This window comes from Epinephelus moara, chromosome 13 (assembly GCF_006386435.1).
Source record: "Epinephelus moara isolate mb chromosome 13, YSFRI_EMoa_1.0, whole genome shotgun sequence".
NCBI classification, from domain to species: domain Eukaryota; kingdom Metazoa; phylum Chordata; class Actinopteri; order Perciformes; family Serranidae; genus Epinephelus; species Epinephelus moara.
The window spans coordinates 1,526,803-1,550,194 of NC_065518.1; the positions used below are offsets into that span (position 1 = coordinate 1,526,803).

General features: G+C 43.5%; 2 protein-coding genes across 2 annotated transcripts in view; both read left to right on the forward strand.

Moving 5' to 3' along the window:
- srcin1b (SRC kinase signaling inhibitor 1b) overlaps window positions 1-23,392 on the forward strand; it is a 183,511-nt gene that overhangs the window by 118,106 nt on the left and 42,013 nt on the right. Inside the window, exons 4-6 of the mRNA XM_050059518.1 lie at window positions 12,622-12,823; window positions 17,858-17,987; window positions 19,810-19,981. Of these exons, the coding sequence (XP_049915475.1) occupies window positions 12,622-12,823; window positions 17,858-17,987; window positions 19,810-19,981 (504 nt within the window). The remainder of the gene's footprint in view (window positions 1-12,621; window positions 12,824-17,857; window positions 17,988-19,809; window positions 19,982-23,392) is intronic.
- The window catches only part of plaub (plasminogen activator, urokinase b), a 396,726-nt gene continuing 375,791 nt past the window's right edge, over window positions 2,458-23,392 (forward strand). Inside the window, exon 1 of the mRNA XM_050059439.1 lies at window positions 2,458-2,699. The gene's annotated coding sequence lies outside the window, so the exon portion shown is untranslated. The remainder of the gene's footprint in view (window positions 2,700-23,392) is intronic.

The window sequence follows — 23,392 nt, forward strand, 5'->3', positions numbered from 1 at the left end:
GTATGACTAGAGGTTACATAAAACCAGAGTGACCGTCCTCTACTGACCAATCAGACTGCAGGGTTTCTAGCTCCACCTTTTAGTACCAGATCTGTGTGCTAGGTACCCCAACAGAGGGGGGACCAAACATGGGGACGCTAAGGAACGCTTCTGTTGGGACCATCCACAACTTTCACTGTGGAGACAGAAAAAAAAAGTACTGAACTGAGCTGAACCGCACCGGACTGCTTGGTGGAAACAAGTCAGTCAGTCAACAACTGATAACGATATCAATATATCCACTTTTTTCCCCACCTGACGGCCCACCAGCAGATGGAGACATGAAATACATTACGTTTCAGTGTATGTGATATTCATTCATTGTGCAATATAAGAAAGAGCATGTTGGCCGATTCTGATGACGTGCTGATATTATCGTGCATCCCTATTTTAAAGTCATTTGGCCCCTTCTTGAACTAACTTTGACTAACCACAGATTTAATTAAAACAAATTTATGAGACAATCCTAGGATACGTCGATGACTTATTTATCGTGGCAGGCCTGTGTACCTCCTCAGTAGGAACCAAAAATATGAACCAGACTATATACTGGATTTAGTCTTTTTCTGGGATGTGTTGGCGATGACAAAAGAGTATCTCTGGCCTTAACTTTAAATGACAGCCCAGACATCATCATTTGGTTCAGAAAATTCATGCCTGTCTGAAAAAACATCGAGTTAGGAGTGTTGATACAGCAGACAGATACTAGATTGGAGGCAGAGTCTCAGTATGTTTGTGGATCATCCAGTCATCAACTGACAGATGAAGTTTTTTGTGGCTCATGTATCAGAGCTTTTCAGTGACTTTCCAAACTGCACTGTGAAAGAAGACATTTCACACAGTGAGTCTTTGCTCAGCAGTCTTAAACAAGATGGGATGATAACAAACAGAGTCGTCTGCAAACATCCACAAAAAGACTTTTTAAAGGATTTGTCACTTCAGGGAGGCTGGCAGCTTTTCCAGTGACTCATCTGTGTCTCTTATGGTGTCTCGTATACGGAGTGTGACCAGCGTGTTGTCTATACAGAGAGGCGTCCCCAGACTACCCCTGCCATATGTGTCCCAGCGAGCTAGCTCAACCCTAACCCATTCAGACACCCGCTTTTGTTGCCTCTGTGCTGTTTGGCTGTTGATATGATGCTCGGTGGAAAATCGCTATTCCCCAATCTGACTGGGAGAATGGCGGGAGTGTTTTCCACCGCTAAAAGGCTTAGGAGTCCAACCGCTGCAGTGTTCCCCGACCGGCTTGCCGACTGGCACTGAGCTGAGGCACGTGGCCAGAATCACTTATTGACACTTCGCAGCCATCTGCCAAGACTGCGAGGTTTGCTTCGCAGGCGGCACATTAATAAGGCTGAAGTTGGTGGAAAGCAATAACAGGATGAAAAGTTCCCACCAGATTTTATGTGAAAGACAATTATCTGACAGTGTGGCTGAATATCTCAAGTTACAGGGATGAAAACTGTGTTTACACTGTGGACTCAGATGACTGTGTGGCTCATGAATCAATCAATCAAACTTTATTTGTATTACACCTTTCATACAGATTAGTTCAGTTCACAGAGATTTGCAGATGATTAGACAGAGCAAGTGTAGACCATAAAAACAAAATGACAAAAACAATTAAACAGCTTGAGACAAACTCACACGAGACAGTAAAAAACATGGAAATGTAAAAAAAAATAGATTTAAAAGCTATAATTACAGTATGAGTCATAAAATGGAGCGAAAACATTAGATTGAAGAACTAGATAGAAAATAGATTAAAAAGACAAAACAATGAAATAATGATGATAAAACAGAATTCAAAGCTATAATAATAATAATAATAATAATAACAGTGAAATAAAAATAAGTCTTAAAATTAGGTTAAATAGATTAAAAAGGAAAAAATTGTGGTAAAATAATGACAATAAAATAGAATTCAAAGCAGTATTGATGATAATAATAAAAAAAATAGTAAAATAAAAGTATTACTGAAACTGGATAAAATAGATTAAAAAGATGAACAAACATTAATTATTTGTTGCTTTGTGGATTTAGATTCAAAATATAGATCAACTAATAAATGATGATTAAATATAGATAGATTAAACTACACAGCAGTTTATAAAAGTAGCTCCATCTTTACCAGCTGTAACATTAAACTGATCGACTCATTAAAGGGATAGTGCGCCCAGAAATGAAAATTCAGCCATTATCTACTCACCCATATGCCGAGGGAGGCTCAGGTGAAGTTTTAGAGTCCTCACATCACTTGCAGAGATCCAAGGGGAGAGGAGGTAGCAACACAACTCCACCTAATGGAGGCTGACGGCGCCCCAGATTCAAACGTCCAAAAACACATAATTGAAACCACATGAAGGCGGTGCCCATGTCTCACGGTCTACAGAGCTACAGGCTACAATGAGGCTAAAAACAGAGTTCAAATGAGGTTTTTCCAAACGACTTTTTATGTCGGGGCTTCAGGACACTTGGATCACTACGGACGAGCAGTATGGAGATATTTTGTGGTTTCAATTATGTGTTTTTGGACGTTTGAATCTGGGGCGCCGTCAGCCTCCATTAGGTGGAGTTGTGTTGCTACCTCCTCTCCCCTTGGATCTCTGCAAGTGATGTGAGGACTCTAAAACTTCACCTGAGCCTCCCTCGGCATATGGGTGAGTAGATAATGGCTGCATTTTCATTTTTGGGTGCACTATCCCTTTAAGGCATTAATAACAATGATCCAGTAATGTATAAGATTCTGAAACAGGCTGTTCTGCATCATGAGCACTTTACTTTTTGTATTTTAAATATATTTTGATACTTATACGTTTATTCTTTTACTTATGTTTATTTCATAAGTATATATTTTTCATACGTATTTATTTCAGCACAAGATCTGAGGACTTCTTCACAAAAAAATATTCAGCAGGTTTGTTTTAAGCTTTCAAAGAGACAAAAGTTAATCATCACCCTCTCAGAGCCTAAAGTGACATCTTGAAATGCTGCTTATCATCGACCAACAGTCCGAAACCCAACTTTGACCCAAAGTTAAGTTTGTTTGAATTTAACTTGAGTGTTGAGAGAAGCATATTCACACACCCTCACATTCAAAAAGAAAGGTGCTATAAAAAGGACAAGATAAAGTGCAGTGCAGTTATTGTACATCAGTCTGTGGTAGTGCAATTTTAAAGTGTTGTGGTGACGCCCGCCTGGCTTCCTTGCTTTTGCTTGCACTCCCTACGGCGTGATGATCCAAGGAGACCCTGGTGCTCTGCTGACGTCACAGTATGAACAGCTGTATCGGCCAAATTGTAATTTTTAACATCGCTATCAGCCCAGAATTTCAGGATGGATGTATTCCTAAATAAAACGTGTGAGTACTTCCTCCACCGCTGCACAGTGGTGTGGACGGTCTCCTGTTTGGAGACGTCAAGGTCAAACCCAAACTCCAGTCACTGCTGAAAACCTCAAACCTGAGCTGAACGGGGAATATCTGAGCAGGGAGAGGAACAAGAGGTTCCCTTTCTCTCACTTAGAAACAAGTGCCCTTGAGCAAGACAATTAACCCCCAGCTGCTCTGTGGGAAATCTGGACTTTGGCTATACAGTGAAGGTGTCATGTGTGCTGCTTCACCTGCCTCTGCTCCCTCAGGCTCCCTCAGTAATGGCTGCGTTGTAAATGACGGTTCATACGATGTGACAGAATGTGAGCCGTGTTCCTGTTGACTCTTATTGTTCACATGCTCTCTGTCAGGAGAAAGGAATGCCACGGTCAGCAGCAGTAATGCCCGTGAAATCTCACAGTTTGGGGGTGTGGCAGCTGTGTGTCGGGGGGGCATGTTACAGCTGTGCACAGCTGCCTCATCAATCAAGACCCTGTGTGTCAGCTGGTGGGAAATCTGGGTCTGCCCAGCCTGCGGGTGGTGGAGAGGTGGAGAGGTGGAGAGGTGACACTCAGGAAGGACCAGGTTTAACAGAGACACAAGGAGCTGTGGATTCACATACATACAAAGCTCTGTCAGCAGAGTGTCAGCAGAGGAGCCCGTGGAGATAAAGAGTAAATCTTGAAGCTCTTTTCCTGCTTAACAACATGCTGCGAGTCGAGGTAAGGGTCAACTGTACATAATGGAAGATGGTATTTAATAAACTGCATCTCTTCAGAGAATCTGCCGCTGCTCTCTGATGGGTTCAGAGGAAGGTTATTCATTTTATAAATGCTTGGATTTTTTTTATAACTTATTTTTAAGTGTTGATAATATCACCCTGTTTGACTGCGTCGATGGCAGCATGTGGCACGGCACATGGTCAAAGCTGCAACTAACTGTTATTGTCTTTATTGATTTATAATATTAATTGCAAAATCAACTTTTTTGTTCCCTTCAGATATTTTTCTCTTTTCTCCTGAAGTTATTTAAACCTAATATGTTGAGAGCAGATTGTGAACAAACAAAGGAAACAGACATGAAACATTACTGTTACACCACATAATGAAATACTTTAATTTTTTAATTTGTTATAAGAACTATCATGAAGAGATAGACACTGATCAGCCACAACATAGACCCACTTTTGTCTTTTTTCCGGGAACGCGATCTTTACACCTCGTTCCCACTCACGTATGTGTACACACGCTAATCAACTGGAAGTCCATTCATTCCTATGGGAATCTGGGATATTTGATGTGCCTGTTAAACTCCTCCCCTTCGTGATATTTCAGTCCACAGTTTGCCTCGATTACATTAAAAAAATGTTACTTTTGTGGTGGATTTGGGAGAGACCATATGGCAGTGTGCTAGCTAAGCTAACAGGCTGCTAACTGGCTAACAGGCTAGCTCCTTCCGTTCAGTTGCCTGTTGATTGTCAGGTGAGTTTGTTTGATTAAAAAGAACTTGTTTATTTAGTTTGAACACATCGTGAATCTGAGTAATGTTGTTCTGCTAAAATATGGTTATACATTATAAACAGACTGTCATTACGACTCGTTCAGCCGTTCATACGTCTTCTTAATTACATATTTCACAAATCATGCCACGTACCTGGCAGGCCAACATCTTCACTTATTTGTTGGTCCTGTTTCTGTCCTGTTAATGTTCCGAGCGAATATTGCAAACTAATGGACAACATAAGCAGTGCAGTGGACAGTTCTAGGTAGACGATGTCTAAGAATGTAAGAATCCAATTGGTTACCGATAGCTTTTCGGGGAGTTTCCACCTCATAGCGACCAGGTTCTTGGCTGCGGTGAGGCCAGCAAGAATAATTCTTCTCTGATAGATTGGGACCGGCGGCCGAGGCAAATCGTTAAGGAGCATAGCAGTTGCAGCCACAGGTATATTCACAGAAAATATATCCGATAACTGACGGGCAACATTCTTCCAGAAGCCAGTAACGGGGGGGCACTCCCAGAACACATGTATGAACGTACCAGCGGCACCTTGAGAGCAAAGTGTACAATGAAAGACGGTCACAAGACCCATGGCGTGGAGCCTTCTTGGGGTGAGATAGGTCCAGTGGACATAGTTCAAGTGAATCTGTTGGTGATTGGGGTTATGTGAGGTCAACAGGATGTTGGACCATACTGAGTCCCAGTCCACATCTTGGTTCAGTTCTGGCACATCGTTAGTCCATGTCCTGTTCAGGGGGAGGTCCTTGTAAGAGGACTTTAATAGAAGGGCATGAAAGGTAGAGACAAAGCCCCCGGAAGTGCCTCTGCTTGTGATGAGTTTATGGAAGGGATGCTGATGCAGTGGCTGATCAGTCGGACCCCATGGGCCCTGAGAGCTGGCCTGAAGTGATTGCTGTTGCTAAGACGACGTCATGGTGGTTCAGTCTACACTTTGTTTTTTTGAGTATGTGTGTGTGACGTGCTCATATGTCCTTGTCACCTGCTGTGGGTTGTAAATGAGACGGACCAGGGCAGGTTGTAGGCGACACCATCAGCCAGCGTGAGCGGAGCTGAGACAGGCGAGTTTGTCCGTAACATTAAAAGACAGTTTTGTCTCGTCACGAATCTTTGGTCTGAGCTGAGCTTAATTTTCTTACCTCCACTCCTCATTTCAGACTCACCAACCCTCCACGTAATGCGTCCACACTCCAGCAGCTGCCACTCAGTCATAAAGCTCAGCCAGATGCTTCTGTAACAATAATAAAGTCTGACTCATACAATAAAGTCACAACGTTACTTACAACCAATAAAGAAAAAGTAGTTTCAACCGTGTTTTTCTTCTCAGTCCTCCGTTAACAAAGAGTGTGTGCAGCTTTGTTGACTTCAGGTTGTTGCTGGTGAGATTATCAGCAGTGCTGCAGCAGCTCTGCCAGACTGGATTAAACTGTTCTCACTGCGTCTGCGGTCGAAGCGGCTGGTATGCAGCCAGCTGTTTGTTAATTGTTATGGAGGGAAAGAAAAAACAGCTAAATGAGTAGTTGAGTAAAAACCTCATGATGTTGGAGGAGCTGATGTTAATTTCAATTATTATATCAAATTACATGCATAAAACAAAACATTGTGCTCTCTGATTAAATCTCCCAATTATCATCTGTGCTGATGAAATGAAAATAAAAGAAATTTGATGCTTATTTCAGGAGATGTTACTTTTTTCAGTCATCACGGAATAATGAGATTGTGATTTAAACACCATCTGGGTTTGGTGTCACAGTGTTGTCGTGATTTAGTGAATCAGAGGCTGTTTGTGTCTCAGACATGTTTTAAAACCATGACTGTCGGTGCTCCTGAAGAAGCAGCAGTGTCTCTGCAGAGGTGACAAATGGACTTTTTCTGCACAGAAGCTCATTAATGGAAACTTGACAGTTGTGTTCTTGAGCGGATCACAGTCAGACAGGAAGGTGGAAGAAGTGGAATTATACACATCTCCTCAGCGTCTTCCTTCAGTGATTTCAATTCAGTCTGGAGCTGCAGAAAACCAGAACTGTTGCATGACTGTTTGTGCCCTCATGAAATTCATTGGATCCCTCATGCAGGAAAATATAAATAGACATTTCTGAGTGTGTGTCCTCGCTACTTCAGGTTTCAGAGGAGACGGATGTTTGATGCACATTTTGTAGCAGCTGGTTCAGCTTCAGAGAGCTTTGTGCTGCCCATTAATGCAGCCTGATGACGCTACGACTGGGCTCCTTACTGTAAACTCAGCTGTGATGATGCACCACAGTTTGTTACTTTGGACTCGGACGCCGACCAAATTCACCCACTGGGGATCAATAAAGGTGTCTTATCGTCTATAGGAGGAGATATCTGGACATTCTGCTTATTTAGCAGCATTTTTGCTCACTGCTGAAATGCATTTGAGTTCACAGGAGCTCTACACGTCTACCTATGTAAAGATGGTGGAATAATGGCGTCCTGAGCAGAGACTGAAGTCAGGCTTCCTCTGTGTGTTGGAATCTGAGCTTCTGTGCGTGCATGTTAGTGTATGTGATACGTGTGTGTGTTTCCCACTGGCATTTGTTACCACAAGGGTGTTTCGCCTCGTCCAGAACACTTTCCCACAGCTAATCGTTGCCTCACTGCTGATAACTGTCACTGTGGTTTGGGAGGGCGGTGTTGCTGAAGTGTAGCGCTCACCATTGGGTTCCCCCTCAGGTGAAAACTCCTGGCATGGCCCTGACACACCAAGCTGACGGTTGGCTGTCGGCCAAAGTCGGGCCGTCGGTGAGCGTCTGTCGCCCTAGTTTTTGTGGTGTGTCCCGCACCGTCGGCACTTCGGCGTCAGCGTCGGCTGCTTTTTGGCCGATTGAGCATGTTGAATCGGTGGCGGAGCTTGTCGGTGAGAGAGATCACTCTGATTGGCTGTTCAGGTTTTATTTCCTCGCCCTTGTAGCGAGTGAATCTGCCTGTAGTGAAACCGGGGCTAACCGGTGCTTCCTCCTCAGGCTCCACTTCACTCAGCTGCCNNTCTGGATGTAATAGTCCGTGGAGGTGCTGCGGTGCTCGGCTGCACAGATAGGAAACCCCTCGGCTGACAGGATGTACCACTCTCTCACTCCGCTCTCTCTCACGCAGGCGCAGAACGTACGTGCTACTTGGCCGTCGGATGTAGTCCGTGTAGTGTGTTCAAATGCAACTGACACAGGGCGACGTGAGGCGACGTGAGGCGACGCAACAGTTGGCTTTCGTCGCCGCTAGTTCTTTGATGTTGGTTTGGTGTGTCCGCACCTTTAGCTCTGTCAGCACTGTTGCTGTCGTTAGCGCTGTTAGCTGCTAGCCACCAGCTCAGCCATCTCTATGTTAGTGTTGTAAATCACCAGTTTCATTAACGTAACATATTACGTCAATTCTTTGGATAACGACACGATAATTGTTGATATTACAAAATCTTCCACGATACGATGCGATTCAGGCGCCTGTGATTGATATGAGACGATACTATATGCTCATTTAACACAGTCTGTTCCAGAAGAAGCTGCCACTTCTTTCTGTTCTGCTTTTGGCCATGAAAGATAAAAACAACACATAAATAATAAGTGAAGTAAAGTTGAGTTTAAACTGACTCCACTAACACATAAAACAGCCCATGGGATACGTTAACCTTCAGGGCTTTCTGACAGAGAGTCCTTTGTAATAGAAATCTTTTCATTGTAATACAAACCCTGATCTTCAGAGTTATCTCTCTCAAAGCCCTGAAGGCAAACTTCTCCAAACAGCCAAACAACACGGATTAACAACAAGATGTTGACGGTAATAATTGTCAAGAATCAGGGACGAAACAGTTGTTTTTTGCTAATCACCCATTATTATCTTAAGCATGTTTATATTGCCTAAATTAGTCGAGCCGCTAGCAGACTTTTCCTCTACTCAAAGCTTAAAAGATTACATGTAATGTTATTATTTTTCTTACTCAACATAAGTTCAAGTCACTGCATCTCCTGACAGAACAGCTCAGTTGAATCTCAGCCTGCATGCACGGTTTTTCAGCTGAACGTTGATGCAACAGAGCAGCTAATGACCAGGCAGGTAACGTTACATCGTGTTTTATCTCGTAACATCAGTGCTTACATACAGTACGCCATGTGCTCTGTCTGTTGACCCCTTTTTTCTCCGAAATCATCGTCTGTCTCTCGGCTGCTTGTCGTCTGCCTGCTGCTGTTTGACGCTGACACAGGCTTTCAAAATAAAGGTGCAACCTTAAGACGATGTTTTCGATTTGCATCTGTGATATTGGATCGTTGATCAGTTCATAGATAAATCGCTTGAGTTCAATAGATCAAGCAATCATTACTGTAAGTACAATATATGTTGACTCAAGCAGTGTCAAAAATAAAATAGTGATTAATTAATACATATTGATTCTAAATATTTGAAACAGTTTCAATATTCATCTTCCATTTTTATCGATACTGTCGTTACGACTTTCTTGCTCTCCCTTTTTGATATTTACTACAGTCATCATTCTGCTGTTCTCTGCTGCTAACCAAGAAAAGAAATGTCTTTGTGGTCATGTGACAGCCTCATATTCATCTTTATTCTTTTTATCTTATAGTCAAAACAACATTGAATTGATTGGATTTAGGTGGTCAAAGGTTAAGGTCCATGTGACCTTGCATCTGTCTCATTCCCGTGAACTCAGTATCTCAAGAACACCTTGAAGGACAGTTCTTTAAATTTGACGCAAACGTCCACCTGGGCTGAAGAATAATCCGATTACAATTTTGTGGTAAAAGGTCAGAGGTCAAGGTCACTGACCTCACAAACTTGACACAAATGTCTAACAGGATAAAATAATGAAGGTCAAAAGGTCAAAGGTCAGCTTGACTGTGACATCATCATGTTTTAACGTCATATCTCAGGAACAGAAGGGGAGACATTTGGTCAGATACTGAATTGGTGACTCTAATCTTGAAACTGTGCTGATTGTATAGATCTTCTGTGTGTGAAGCATCCATGTTTTCACTGACATGGATGGAGACTGTCAGAGACACTGGACTGGTGGGCGGAGTCATACGACCACGGGGTGGACTGGTGGGCGGAGTCATAGTGTAGTTTAGTGTAGCTTTTGTTTTAAGGTACAGCTTTACCTCTGCTCATGATTTTTATCAACGGTGTCAAATTCAAAGTGCCTCTTCTCATTTCACTTGCTACAAAAATGACGATGGATTATTCAATAATTCAAAAAGCTGCATGTTAACTATTCTGTCATTTGTTTTATTGACTAATTGTTGAAGCTTTAAGAAGCACATAAAGCTGTGAGGATCATGACGAACTGATGTGTTTGAATCTCAGATGTAGCAGGACTCAGATCACAGCAGAGTATCTCACCAAGTTTTAGCTACAGTCGTGGATTCTCTTCTGGGACGCTGTGTGATGAAGTGGCCTCAGCCAGAACAATCACTGCATCAGTAACAGTGATGTTATAATGGAGAGTGTGACGGAGCCTCTGATGCATCTCTTAGTATTCAGACAGCAGCTTCTCCTTCAGGACTTACAGACCATTACTTGTGTTTGATGCTACAATTATACAGAAATCGTTTTTCAAAATAAAACACAAGATGAGTAAAGAGCTCGACTTCTCCAATTAATCTGTTTAAAGTGACGACTTTTATAATTTAATCCTGATCAGTCTTTAATGAATTATCCTCTGGTAGTAAAAAGCCGCACTTACCACAATTTAAACGCTGCCAATAAAGCTTTTCCTCAAAACTATGAATCTGTATTTCCATGTTTGGTTTAGCATTATCACACCTCTCAGATGTGTTCTGGTTTCTCTGGCTCTCCTGAGAGCATGTCGATATGAAAATCAATTTCATTTACACTTCAGTCACGAATCTGCATCATATATTCTCACCACATCCCATGAAATGTATTAATTAAATCATAGTGTGATTGTGGTGATTCTTATCAGCCATTTCCTGTAATGACTTATCACTGCAACAGAAGCCGCTCAGATACGACAACTGCAGCGACCGTCTTATAGATGATCATCAGTAGAGAGTGAGAAGGAGGAGGTCCACCGAGACATCCTGTGGGAAGGTTGATTGACTGTTACTGTGGGAAATAAAACACCGGTGTTAGCCGAGCTTCCTTCTCTTTCTTCCCACCTGAAGAAAAGTTCCTCTGCAGCAAATCCAAGAGGAAATCGACTCTAGTTAGGGAAAAGTTAGAGAATGCATCGCTTCATCCATCTTTGAGTCTGTTTGTTATTCTCTTCTTCCTCCATTCCTCCCGTGCATATAAGCTCCGGCGCTCCTCTCCCTGCCTCTATCTGCTCTCTTTTCTTCACGCTTCACTAAACACAAACTTTATGATTCCCGTTTGCTGCATTCTTCTCTCCTCAGTAGCTCCATTCTTGTGTGGTTGAAGGCAGAAGGTGTGCGGCGTCTGGCTGACAAGCGCATTCAGAGACCATAAATCTCCAAACATATGAGAGGCAGCGCACATAATCTGTCAGGCTGCTCTCAGTGGTAGAAGACGTGTGTGTGTGGGTGCTTGTGCATGTGGACTCTCAAAACACTATTAATGTAAAAGGAGCAAAGCCCCAAGATATAGTTTGGTATTTGTGCGTATGCATGTGGATTTTAGCCCTCATGTTTGCGTCTCTTTGACACGATGTGTTTGACTTTCCTCCATGTTTGCTCACACATGCATGGCTGAGTGCCACGGCTGCATGCTCTCAGCTTGTTGTAGCCTCAAGAAATCAAACAGCACCCATACAGTGCTCGTGAGGCTCTAAGCAAAGACCACAGATGCAGAAGGCAATCGGAGCCGGCTTCACACAGCACTGTGGGAGCTCATTACTGTATTCTTTGGGCTGGAAAATGTCTGTCAGTGAGGATTCATTAAAAGCCAACCTGCTGCAGCAGCTCCTGGCCGCGCTGTAATGAGAGGTCCTTCACAATTTGGGCTCCCCAGTGGTTCAGATTGGACAGGTGAAATATCGGCAGTAATCTGCATTACGGATGGAGGCTTTGTTGCAGTCATTAGCATTACAATGCTCGTGTTTGCTCAGTTCTTTACCGAACAGTTGCAGTCAGCTCGCTGTCGCCTGCTCGGGGTTAGAGCACTTTCCAGTAGCTGCAGAATAACAGCCATTTATTTTATCTTCCTCCAGAAACGTTTCACTCGAGTCGGCAACTGCTGCTCCCCGCCGAGTTTTTTTATCCTCGTTTCTCCACACTTCACTCTCCTCTTTTGAAAATTTAATTGAAGCATTGTTCAATAGTTTTTGTCCGTCATTATTAATGCAGGTGGACTATTCTGAGGACAGACTGGGCGTATTTTGACTCTGGGTTTGAGTCAGTGTGTTTAACCTGGCTGCCTCAGTCGCTCTAATTTTATCTTGAGGATTCTGCGTCCCTTCTGTGGGGCGTCTGTCGTAGAGAAGATGTAAAGGCTGCTTTGTGTGAGGTGAACTGTTTGAGTCTGTGCCTGTGTGCTAAAAGCTTCTGTCTCACTCGCTGTTTTCTTTCTTTGCATTGATTTCCCGAGGCCATTTTGTTTTGTGTTCTGCATTTTCAGTGTCAGCTCATTGATCACTGTATTGTCATGAGAGCAGAAATAGATGTCACAGCATCATCAGTGCTCTTCATCTTTGCACTCCACCTGTTTTCTTCCCCCCCTCTGTTAACTTCTTATCTGGTGTCTTGCAGACTCGCACCCCACGTGTGACACGACTCAGCCCGACACAGCCGGCTCTTGCTGACCAGACCAGCAGGGTATCCTTTGCGTCAGCTGAAAATCTGGAGACCATGTCGGAGCCTGATATCCCCATCGGCTTTAACCGGATGAACCGGCTCCGCCAGAGCCTGCCGCTGGCTCGCTCGTCCAGCCAGGCCAAGCTGCGGGCACCAGGTCAGAGCACTGTCTTTAAGACAACACCTACACTCTGTGTTACACTGTGACTCCAGTGAGACTCAAGATGGGTCCATCTGTTGCCCCTCATGTTGTGCACAATAGATGAGCAAATACAAGAGTTAGCTTAGCATAGTTTTTGTTTGGTCTCTGTGTATGAAATCACTAGAGACAACACACTGAAGTCGTGCTGTAGAAATGATCCCGTATGTTTTTTATTCCTAGTTTATTCCTAACTCATGCAGTGAGAGATTCATCGACTGAATTATCATTTATTTTGTTATGTGTTGGTGGATCCTTGTTTTTTGATATGTGAAGATATTTTCTAGTTTTTGAAAATGCTAGCATGTGGCTCTGTGGATGGCAGCATGGCCAGTCAATGACTTTGGTCCAGACTGATGTCTGGACCTCTATTGGATGCATTGGCATGACATTTTATGCAGACGTTCGCACTCCCCAGAGGATGAATCCTACCGTTCCTCTGACTCTTCATCCAGCCCCATCATCAGGTCGATGGTGGTTTAAAGTGAAATGTGTCAGAAACAGTTTGATGGAGTGCCAATAAGTTTGATACTCACATTCACGCTCCCCTCAGGTTCCCCTTACTACCAACGTGAAGCAGGTTCTGTGTCCTGCACCTTATTATTGAAGCGTTCAAAGCATTTCGATCAAAATAATTTACTTCATAACCTAAAAAGTTGGTGAAGTTGGCTCCCAGCTGGAACTGAAACATGGCAGGTTTTCCTTGACTTGAAGTGGAAACGGTGAGGACATCAGTGGACACATCATATTCTACAGGTCAAATAAGAACTCGTCGACAGAAATACAGTGTGTAGTGTTCAAATTAATAGTTGGTCCACGCTTGAGGGGGAAAAATATCTTTTAATAACTGAGCGCAAGTTCACAGCTAATAAATACAATCTGCCATCTTGCCACTACTGTATACTTTCAGTGCAACACCCTCTGTTGATGACACATCCTTAGATACAATCTCAAAACTGGTGGAAAACGGGCTGGTACGCTACATAGCACCAAGAGTCCAAGAGTCCTACACGGAACCGGTTCAAGAACCAGAGCTAATTTAGGGAAAAGCTGTGACAGTGGGTGCGGTTACATGATGGCTTCTCATTCAGAATGAAATAAATCTGAATGAAATCATTCTGAATTAAAGTCTTTCCAGGTAGTTTACATGAGAAATGTTCATTCCCAATGAGGGTTTACACAGAGATCAGTTTAATCGCCTTTATTCAGGTCTGCACAAGGTTTGGGGCAGGGAAGGTTTCTGATTGGATAGGGGGCGGGGCAGATGTTACGTGTTTACGTTTACCTGAAGAAAACACTGTAGTCCTCGCTCCGGATAACAAGATGCTTGACGACGCCATTCTTAGTGCCTTTTTCAGGCTTGTTTTGCTTCTATTCTTGAAGCAGCAGTACGACAACAACCTTGTTCTGCTAATGCTTCATCTGTTGAGGAGGAGAAGGGAGGTAGAAGGTCGAAGAAGGGAGATAGAAGACCGTGCTGTGGCGAATGGAAACCGGTGAGTGCAACGAGTCCGACTGCTCTATCTCAGCCAGTTGCTATGCACGCTATATACGTCATGGCGCCAGAAGGGCGAGGAAACGAGCATGCGCAGAAAGACCGGAATGAACTTAAAGAGGAATGAGTTTATACAAGTGTGAGAAATTCTTTCATTGGGAATTAGAAACGGAATATTCCAGCTCCTTACATCGGATTGAATTTTCAATAGCATTGGCCATTTTCATTCTGAATTAGGTGTTTACAAGATCACTTTTAATAGGAATGAACTTTCATTCTGAATGAAAAGGGAATTAAACTGTCCATGTAAACACACTCATTGTGAGTTGTAATATCTTTAGTGATTGCCCAATCAGATGGTTTACGCCCAGATAACTAATGAAAAACTAATGAAATTCCCATCACCCTCAGCTGTACTTTGCATTTAGCGTTAACTTACAAATGCTAACATGCTAAATAAAGATGGCAAACATGGTAAACATCAGCACATTAAGCCCAGTTCAGACCAAACATTCGCAATGAGACAAAATCATTTCAGAATGTAGCAGAGAAAAGTTGCAGTGGTATGTAGAGTGTGGATACCCGACCCGAGCCCGATGGGACCCATCGGAATCTGATGGGTCGGGCCTGATTCGGATAACAATCAGAAATTTTGCTTGGGGTTCTGTTTGCGTTCGGCCCACTTGACGTGCTGTTGTGTTGTGCTATGGCCTGTTCAATTGCTGGAATTTGCTATTTACGTGACAACGCCTGAACGCAACTTCACACAATAACTATGTCGGTTAACAAACTGCGTAAAGTTTGGCCGTGTTCAGTTATAACTGTCTCAGACTCGGGTCGAGTTCAGTCAGGAAAATGTGGCCCAAGCTTTAGCGGTGTGAACTGGCCGGTCTGAGCTCGACTCAAGTGGCTGATGGCGTCACCTGACACTCAGCTGATCAAATCGCCAGTGGCTGGTTTTAGAACGTAAATCTTGTCACCTGTTTCTACAGCCAATCAGCTTGTAGTGAAGTCTGCTGGTCAAGTCAAAATGACCGCAGACGGCGTGTTGGCTTGCTGCAGCAGGTGCTCCGTCCCCACCGAGCCCGTCCTCATGGTGTGCCGGTGTCGGTCGGAAGGTCGCTGGCATTATTGATTGTATCGTACAAATGCAAAATTACTGGGAAGTGTTTGACAACCTGAGTCGTGCTGATCTGTCCTCCATTTCCTCGTCTCTAATTCCCTGACAATTAGTTTGCAGATAGATCATTTTGAGACAAGGCCAGTGTTGTGTTCCTGTGCTGCTCTGAGTACAGTGACGCTGTGAGACAAAAGGCCTGTGATTAAACTGATAACATTCTGCATTTCCACTTAGGCTCTCCTCAACTGATGTTTCTATTCATCTCCATTCAGGGTGCAGCTCGAGTCAGCGTACCCTCATTTTCACTCTCATGTGTCAGCCTTGATGAATGTGAATCTGTCCCGTCTATTGACATCTCTCTGACTGACGAGCTGAGAGTCAATCACGCTCTGGACGTGTCCACGCATGTAAACCATTAATCTTTTTTGATGTTTTGGACAAGACACATTAGTCGTGACTTTACAGCGTCGTCCTTTTCCAGGGAATTGCTGATTTGAGTTGACTGAAGGCATCAAGTGTTAATCTAGTGAACCTGGTCCAGCCCTCTGAGTGTCAAGTCAAAGTCAGACTTCAGTCGGTGGGAGCGCTGAATACAAACAGAGCTGTGTAACGCTTCCAAATGATCTCGCCAAGCCACCTGTCATCTTTGATTCATGGCTTTGGCAAGAGGCAAAATCATCTGCTTCTTAAAAAGTGTCTCTCTCTAATGTGAGGAGGACGGCGATGCATTCACAGGAGTCAGAGAAGGTGGGACAAAATGCAACCAAGTGCAATTCTCAACAGAGCATCTAAAGAATTAAAAACTGCCAGTTGAATGTGAAACTTTGGTAATAATATATTTATATATTCATCTCGGTGTCAGTTTGAGGTGATTTATAGCAAATTGCATAAAGTACCTGAGTTCATCTTGTCTTTTCACACTTAATATTACTGACACACAGGTGAGAATTCTCAGTCTGCTCACATTACTGCTGCAGCTTCCAGCTAATATAAGGATGATAATTATGTGTTGTTTCACGGGACTTAACTTGTTCAGGTGTGATGGCACAGAGGAGAGTGACTGTTCCAAACAACCTCACGAGTTATGTTGGCTAGCAGGAGTTATGAGGACGGGTCTGTGTCCTCATGGTGTTTGTCTTCAGCAGGAAAGTGGTGACAGGGCGCAGGGGAGCGCTTCATCCCAGCACTTCATAGAAAAGCGCTCCCAGCACTGTTCATAATGATGCATTGCGCTTGTGTTGTGTTTCTATGACAACAATATCTTGACACTAACATTAGCTGGTGGCAAATGAAACTCTACGTTAACGGAGGATTAGGGGCCGTACAAATGCAGCATCTTTAACCACCTGGAAAATGCAAGGTCAGGCGCTGGGCTCTACTTTTGTGCCCTGTTTGAACCAGCAGATCAGAAGCACAGAGAGTTGTTGACTAGAGATGATACGCCGTCTCATGGTGGTCACTTCCTGTCAACGTTACAGTTCAGAAGCACAGAGAGTCGTTGACTAGAGATGATGCGCCGTCTCATGGCGATCACTTCCTGTCAACGTTACAGATCAGAAGCACAGAGAGTCGTTGACTAGAGATGATGCGCCGTCTCATGGCGATCACTTCCTGTCAACGTTACAGTTCAGAAGCACAGAGAGTTGTTGACTACACTTCCTGTCAACGTTACAGTTCAGAAGCACAGAGAGTTGTTGACTAGAGATGATACGCCGTCTAATGGTGGTGACTTGGTGACAACAGGCAGGTTGTTAGAACGTTGCAGAACGGCACATTACAAGTAGTTGCCTGTTTCAAGTCNTGATACGCCGTCTCATGGTGGTGACTTGGTGACAACAGGCAGGTTGTTAGAACGTTGCAGAACGGCACATTACAAGTAGCTGCCTGTTTCAAGTCGCCTCACCACAAATCTTTGGTCTGAATTCAGGCATCATTATTTTGTTTTTTATTTTTCTATTTACAGTGGGGCAAAAAAGTATTTAGTCAGCCACTGATTTTGCAAGTTCTCCTACTTAGAAAGNTCTCATCTTTCTAAGTAGGAGAACTTGCAAAATCAGTGGCTGACTAAATACTTTTTTGCCCCACTGTATATATTTTTGAAAGGGGCTTATTCTGCGCCAAATGTATGTATTATACACTATTTAGTTGGGGGAGTGTTACACCCTCTGCGTGCACTTTGAGGATTATGCGATTTCTTTTCGTCTTATTTTTGCAGGTTTAGCTGATGTCAAAGCAGCACCATCCTGTTGCAAAGCAAATATTTTGAGGTGAAAATTTTCCCCCCGCTCTCTGTTTTCACCCCTGACTCTAAACTCCATCACCCCCCCTTCAACCATCGTGGATCTCCCTCATTGCTCCTCCCCATCCATAAATGCAGGGATCTTGTTCCTCCAGCTTGGGGAGGAGACTCGCCGGGTGCACCTGACCCACGAGCTGACCAGCCTGGATACTCTGAGGGCGCTCATTGTGCACATGTTCCCCCAGAGGCTCACCATGGCCATGCTCAGGTACGTCTGGATGTGTGTAAATATATGTAAGTACACAGGTCATTGAAGCGTCTACATGCTCATTGATTGGCCGAGATGTTATTTTAAACATCTGCAGCGCTGCAGGTTTTATTAAATCAATCACAGGGTGAGTAGTGTAAGTGACATGTTTCATTTTCATCCTCAGACACACTTAGAGAAGTAATATGTTTTGTAAACAGATGGAGAATGAAAGCAGGAAACAAACAGATAAAAATCAATAAAGCCAAAGGAGATGTGAAATTGTCTCTTTCAGGCCACGAGTGGACCTGCAGAAACTCTCAGTGTCAGAGTTCAGAAATCATGTTGAAATAACAAATGAAAGTCAAACTGAAATCTGAGTCCTCCTCATTATTAATGCATGAAATATAACCTGCAGCTATTGTACACAGTTTTACTGTTTAATAGAGAACAAAAGCATGCCTGGACGTATTTGTGAGCTTTGAGCCTCTGAGTGAGCATTTTTTTATGGTCCTCTAAATCTAAGAAATGCTGATACAAAAGGCTTTTTTCATATCTGAGAAGCCTATTTAATGTAACTCAGGAATTATGGATGTTGTCTTCCTGTCCCCTTTATAACATTCAGTATTTGGGAGGACCCATGTGCGATAACGTTTTTACTTCACTTGGGCAGTGGAAGCTAGTAGGGTAGGCTAAGTAGTGGTGGCGTCATATTACATCATATCATTGGAGTGCAACATGTGCAGTAAAACCAGGTCAAAAAGATCATAGAACATGGGCATGATTGATTCGTTCAAATAGCAAATGCTTTCTACATGAACTCATTCTATTGTATAACACTAAAGGCCTTTGCACACAGTCTGGTTTTTTTCGTCCGTAATTGTCGCACGTCTGATTGTGTCAAGTCCGAAACTTTCATCCGTCATTAAAACTTTCGGAAGAGGTTTGATTTTATGTTTTCCACCTCCGTCAGAGCCGTTAGAGACGTTTGTCCAAGAATCAGTGAAGACACTGTGACGCTGGGACACAGCTGTGACGAGACAGAGGAACAATGGGCATAGAATCATTTCATTACTCAGACAGCTACTGTCAACAGGGCAGATAGTTATATTCAGGTGGATGATGATGATGAAGAGGAGGAGGAGTACGACCGCACACAGAATGTGGAGGACAGAGACGGATGACAGATGGGGGGGAGTGATGACAGCCACAGAGGTACCTGCATTGGAGAGCATCTTTTCATTTTGTCTCGTATTGCGAAAGATTTCTGTGTGTAACGCCTTTCTTTGGATGAGGGATTAAAAACAGACTCAGTGTGCAAAGGCCTTCATGCAGGCGGTGCTGTCACTGCAGGAAAATAAATTCAAATGTCTTCTTTTGGTGGTGAAGTTCTTAAGACAAAATAAACACCATTGATTTCAGTCTCAGTTCAGTTGGCTTTAAAGTCTCAGTATTTGATATTCCTCAACACGCATCTGTAAGGGACGACAATGTTTTTCAACAATTGGGTGGAAAAATCGTTAGACTTTTTCATCACGATGTTGATTATAGATAATCTGTATAATCTGCTCAGTGATACGTTTAAATCCATATTGTTATTGTCAGCAGGAGTCTCTTAACTCCAGACACACTGAATATTAAACTTCTGATGAATTCAATATGAAACTGAGTCCAGTTGATTCTCTCATTACGAGCGTCTCACGCAGTTTAAAGATCTTCCAGTTCCCCCTCGTCGTCTGTAAACGAATGTACATCACTGATTATGAGCTGGTAATAGGAGCTGAAATTGTCTTAGTGTGGACTATTTATCAGTGTTTGTGTTTTGATGATAACCGATGTGCAGGTCTCCCAGCACAGCTCTGTTGATCAAAGATGAGACCCGTAACGTCTTCTACGAGCTGGAGGACCCGCGGGACGTCCAGGACCGCTGCGTTATTAAGATTTACTGCAAGGAGCCAATTTACGGCACCTACCCCGGACACCAACACCCACACCTGGCTAACGGAGACCTGCGGGTAAGTGTGTCATTTTATTCCTCCATCTTTGTGCGGCTGCAAAAATGATTTTCTGAATCACTGAGTTTCCCTAATTTTAAGAGTTTACAAGATCTCTGAGTGATGTAGGAAAGTCCCGAGACAAGAGAATGACTGAAGATGTTTTTTACAGTATTCGAGACTTTTCATCCGCATTAGCTTTGTGTTTATTGTGGTGCCAAAATGTAAACCGATGCAGAGAAAATGATCCCGCTTCAGTCACAGTCACCTTTTCCTTCATTACCAATTCATTCTCTGTGCAGCTGGCTTATGACTCATAGATTAGGAAGCGAGACAAACACTTGTCTCTTCTGGCAGTGGCAGATAGCAGCCAACCAAATCATCCCACGAATAATACACTCTGTAATTCCCCTTGAAAATTGTTATTTATTCGCCCACACGCTGGTTTTCATCTCCCACATATCACTGATATTATTTCTGTGTGTGTTTACAAACACTAGTTTGCATTACATAATGTGTCCAGGCAGAAGTTCGTCTCATCCACTCTCTGAGTACGAGTGAGTCATGTGACCTTCCTTACTCCAGCACTACTGTTCCTGGACCAGCGCCAGTCCTTCACATCAGCGGTGCTGACTGTGCTGGATGCCAGCAGACTGTAAAGCAGCATAAACACTATTCAGAGATGATAAACTGAGGTCCAGTTCATCTGAGGACTGAGGTTGGTTGTTGTAGTACAAGTCTTGGTACGTGACACAGACGTGGGCGTTTCTAGTCGCCTCTTCATCAGCTCCACTAAGTTTGCTTTAAATTTATGCTCTCAAGTCCATGTTGCAAGTGTTGTGGTGCTTTTTGGTGTTGGACGGGTGTGTGGCTGTGAGTCACTCATCGGGGTGAGGAAACTCTCCTCCTGTGACTCTGACAGCACGCCAGGTCGATGTTTTCAAATGTGAACGTCAGTAAACATCAAGGCAAAGATGGAGAAGATAGCAGCAGCTGCAAACCCCACCACACTGACGAACAAGGCCGTCTCTGCATCCTTAGCTACGCTGACATGACATGGAAAGTGTGGAGGACTCAAACAACGGATGTGAACCCGGTCACATGCATCTTTGTGCCAAACCAGCATCGTGCCAGCCACTGTACAAGCATCGAACAATAAACTGAACGACCTCCATGTCCGCATCAGTTCCCAATGAGATATTGAGAACTGTGATTTCCTTTGTTTCTGGAAAATGTGGCTAAATCCTGTGTAAATGGGTGAATGTGGCATGTTGTGTAAAAATGTGCTTTGAGTGGTCAGAAGACGAGAAGTACAGTCCATTATACGGCTCTGAGGACAGTGGTGCCTCCAAGGGAGGGCTACGTAATTGCTGCCCTCCTCACTGGCCCCTCCTGGTGAAAATAGTTGGAGGCTGATATTAGTGTCTTTAAGAGGCTGTGGAGCGCTCACTTTTTAAGCTAGTGTGAAAGTAGTGGTATCTTACTCACTGGTACCAACCATGTCTGCTCAGCTTGTCAGGGAGGCGGCTAGATAACGCTGGCCATTTTCAAAATGGTCCCTTGAACTCTCAGCTCAAGATATCTGAATGAAAACTGGTTCAACTGGGAACCCATGAGTCTCCCCTGAACTTGAGAGGGCTTGTTCCCAGTAAATGTTTTGTTCCTTAGGATAAATGTGCTCCTTCAAATATAAATTTGTCTTTTTAAGGAAAAGGAAAGCCAGCCTCGAAGAACAATGAATCGCCCAACAAGTATGGATCATGTAACTTTGCACATTAGATAGTAATATGAACTATAAATAAGGAACCAAAGTATATTAGTATGCGATTCCTTAACTCTTACTCTAACTCATATTGACAAAGTTTTCAACTGTTCTATATGCTAAGCAGCAGCAGTAACTTCCTCAAATCTAAATTTGCATTTCTGAAATTCAGTTTTGGCTTTTGGTTTTGGTGGACCAACAAGATTACTGGGGGCGCTGCTGGTTCAAAGGCAGCTGCAGAGTGGTGCTGCACGAGTTCAACAGAGCGACCATGCGGCCATCTTGTTGAGCTCGAGCTATGTAAACAAAGACGCAGACAGACCTGGCTGCCCAGAGACGACAGGCTGTGTCAGCTGTTCTCAGAGCAGCATTTCCTGCTACAGTGCAGCACATATGAAGACAGCAGGACAACGTTCAGTAACACTTTACTTGAAGGTATCTACATAACTATGACATGACACTGTCATGAACCTGTCATGAACATGATGTACATGTCGTAAACGTGTCGTAAACTGCTGTCATTAAGTGTCATCCGGTTTTTGTAATGACAAGTTGACATTGTTTGGGTTGTCTTGATTATGACAACTTGACATTGATTAAAGTGACATTAATAAAGTGACATGTCTTTCTCATAACAATAGTAACCATTATGTCAGTTTGTCATTAACACAAAAAGAGGTGCATTTCTTGTTAATGTCAACTTGTAATTACAAAGACATCTTCTGGTAATGTCACTTTGATTAATAGGCCCGTTTCCACCGCAGGAACTTCGGGGTAATTTTACAGGGCCGGGGCCGTTGGTGCGTGTNCTCCCGTTGTCGGATACGACATGAAACTACTCCAGTTAGCTCAATCATGTTGTAACTAAGACATCCGCTGGAAAAAATATTTTTTTCACGGACCATTTAGTGAGTTATTACACACACCGCTAACAGCTAACAGCGCCCCTACGTCGCAACGGTCAAAATGGTTGTGCAACGATTACGTCACATCCAGAGCCCGGTAACTTTACAGGAATCTTCCTCGTACTCCGCTCTCTCAGTGGAGACACGGCGGTTGAGAGGGCCGAGCGAGAGGACGTTCCTGTAAAGTTCCTGCCCCCCAAATAGTACCAGGAACTTCTTCAGTGGAAACGGGCCTAATGTCAAGTTGTCATAATCAAGACAACCCAAACTATGTCAACTTGTCATTACAAAAAACGAATGACACTTAATGACAGCAGTGATAAACATTTATGACATGTACATAATGTTCATGACAGGTTCATGACAGTGTCATGTCACTCTTATGTTAGTCTCTATATACAGACTAGAGCTTAGATCAGGCCCAAAAAATCCAGCCCGACCCGGCCCGAGCCCGTGCACATTATGTCCAGGACCGGCCCGGCCTGTCCAATTAACTGTAATTAACGGCCCAAGCCTGATTTAAACCCGACATTTTTCAATAAGTTGGCTGTTATAATTAACGCTAAGGACACACCGAGCGCGTTAGTGCCGCGGAAGTCAGGCGCTTGACTGTCCACACAGGCAGTGCATTTCTCCTGCGCTCTCCGCGCCAGTTAAACATCGACTCCACTCGTCTGTTCCCGTCAGTACTCGTTTTTTCACTTCAACAGGTCATTTTAAACATGGGTAAGGCCATATTTTCATCGTCCGTGCGGTGAACTAACG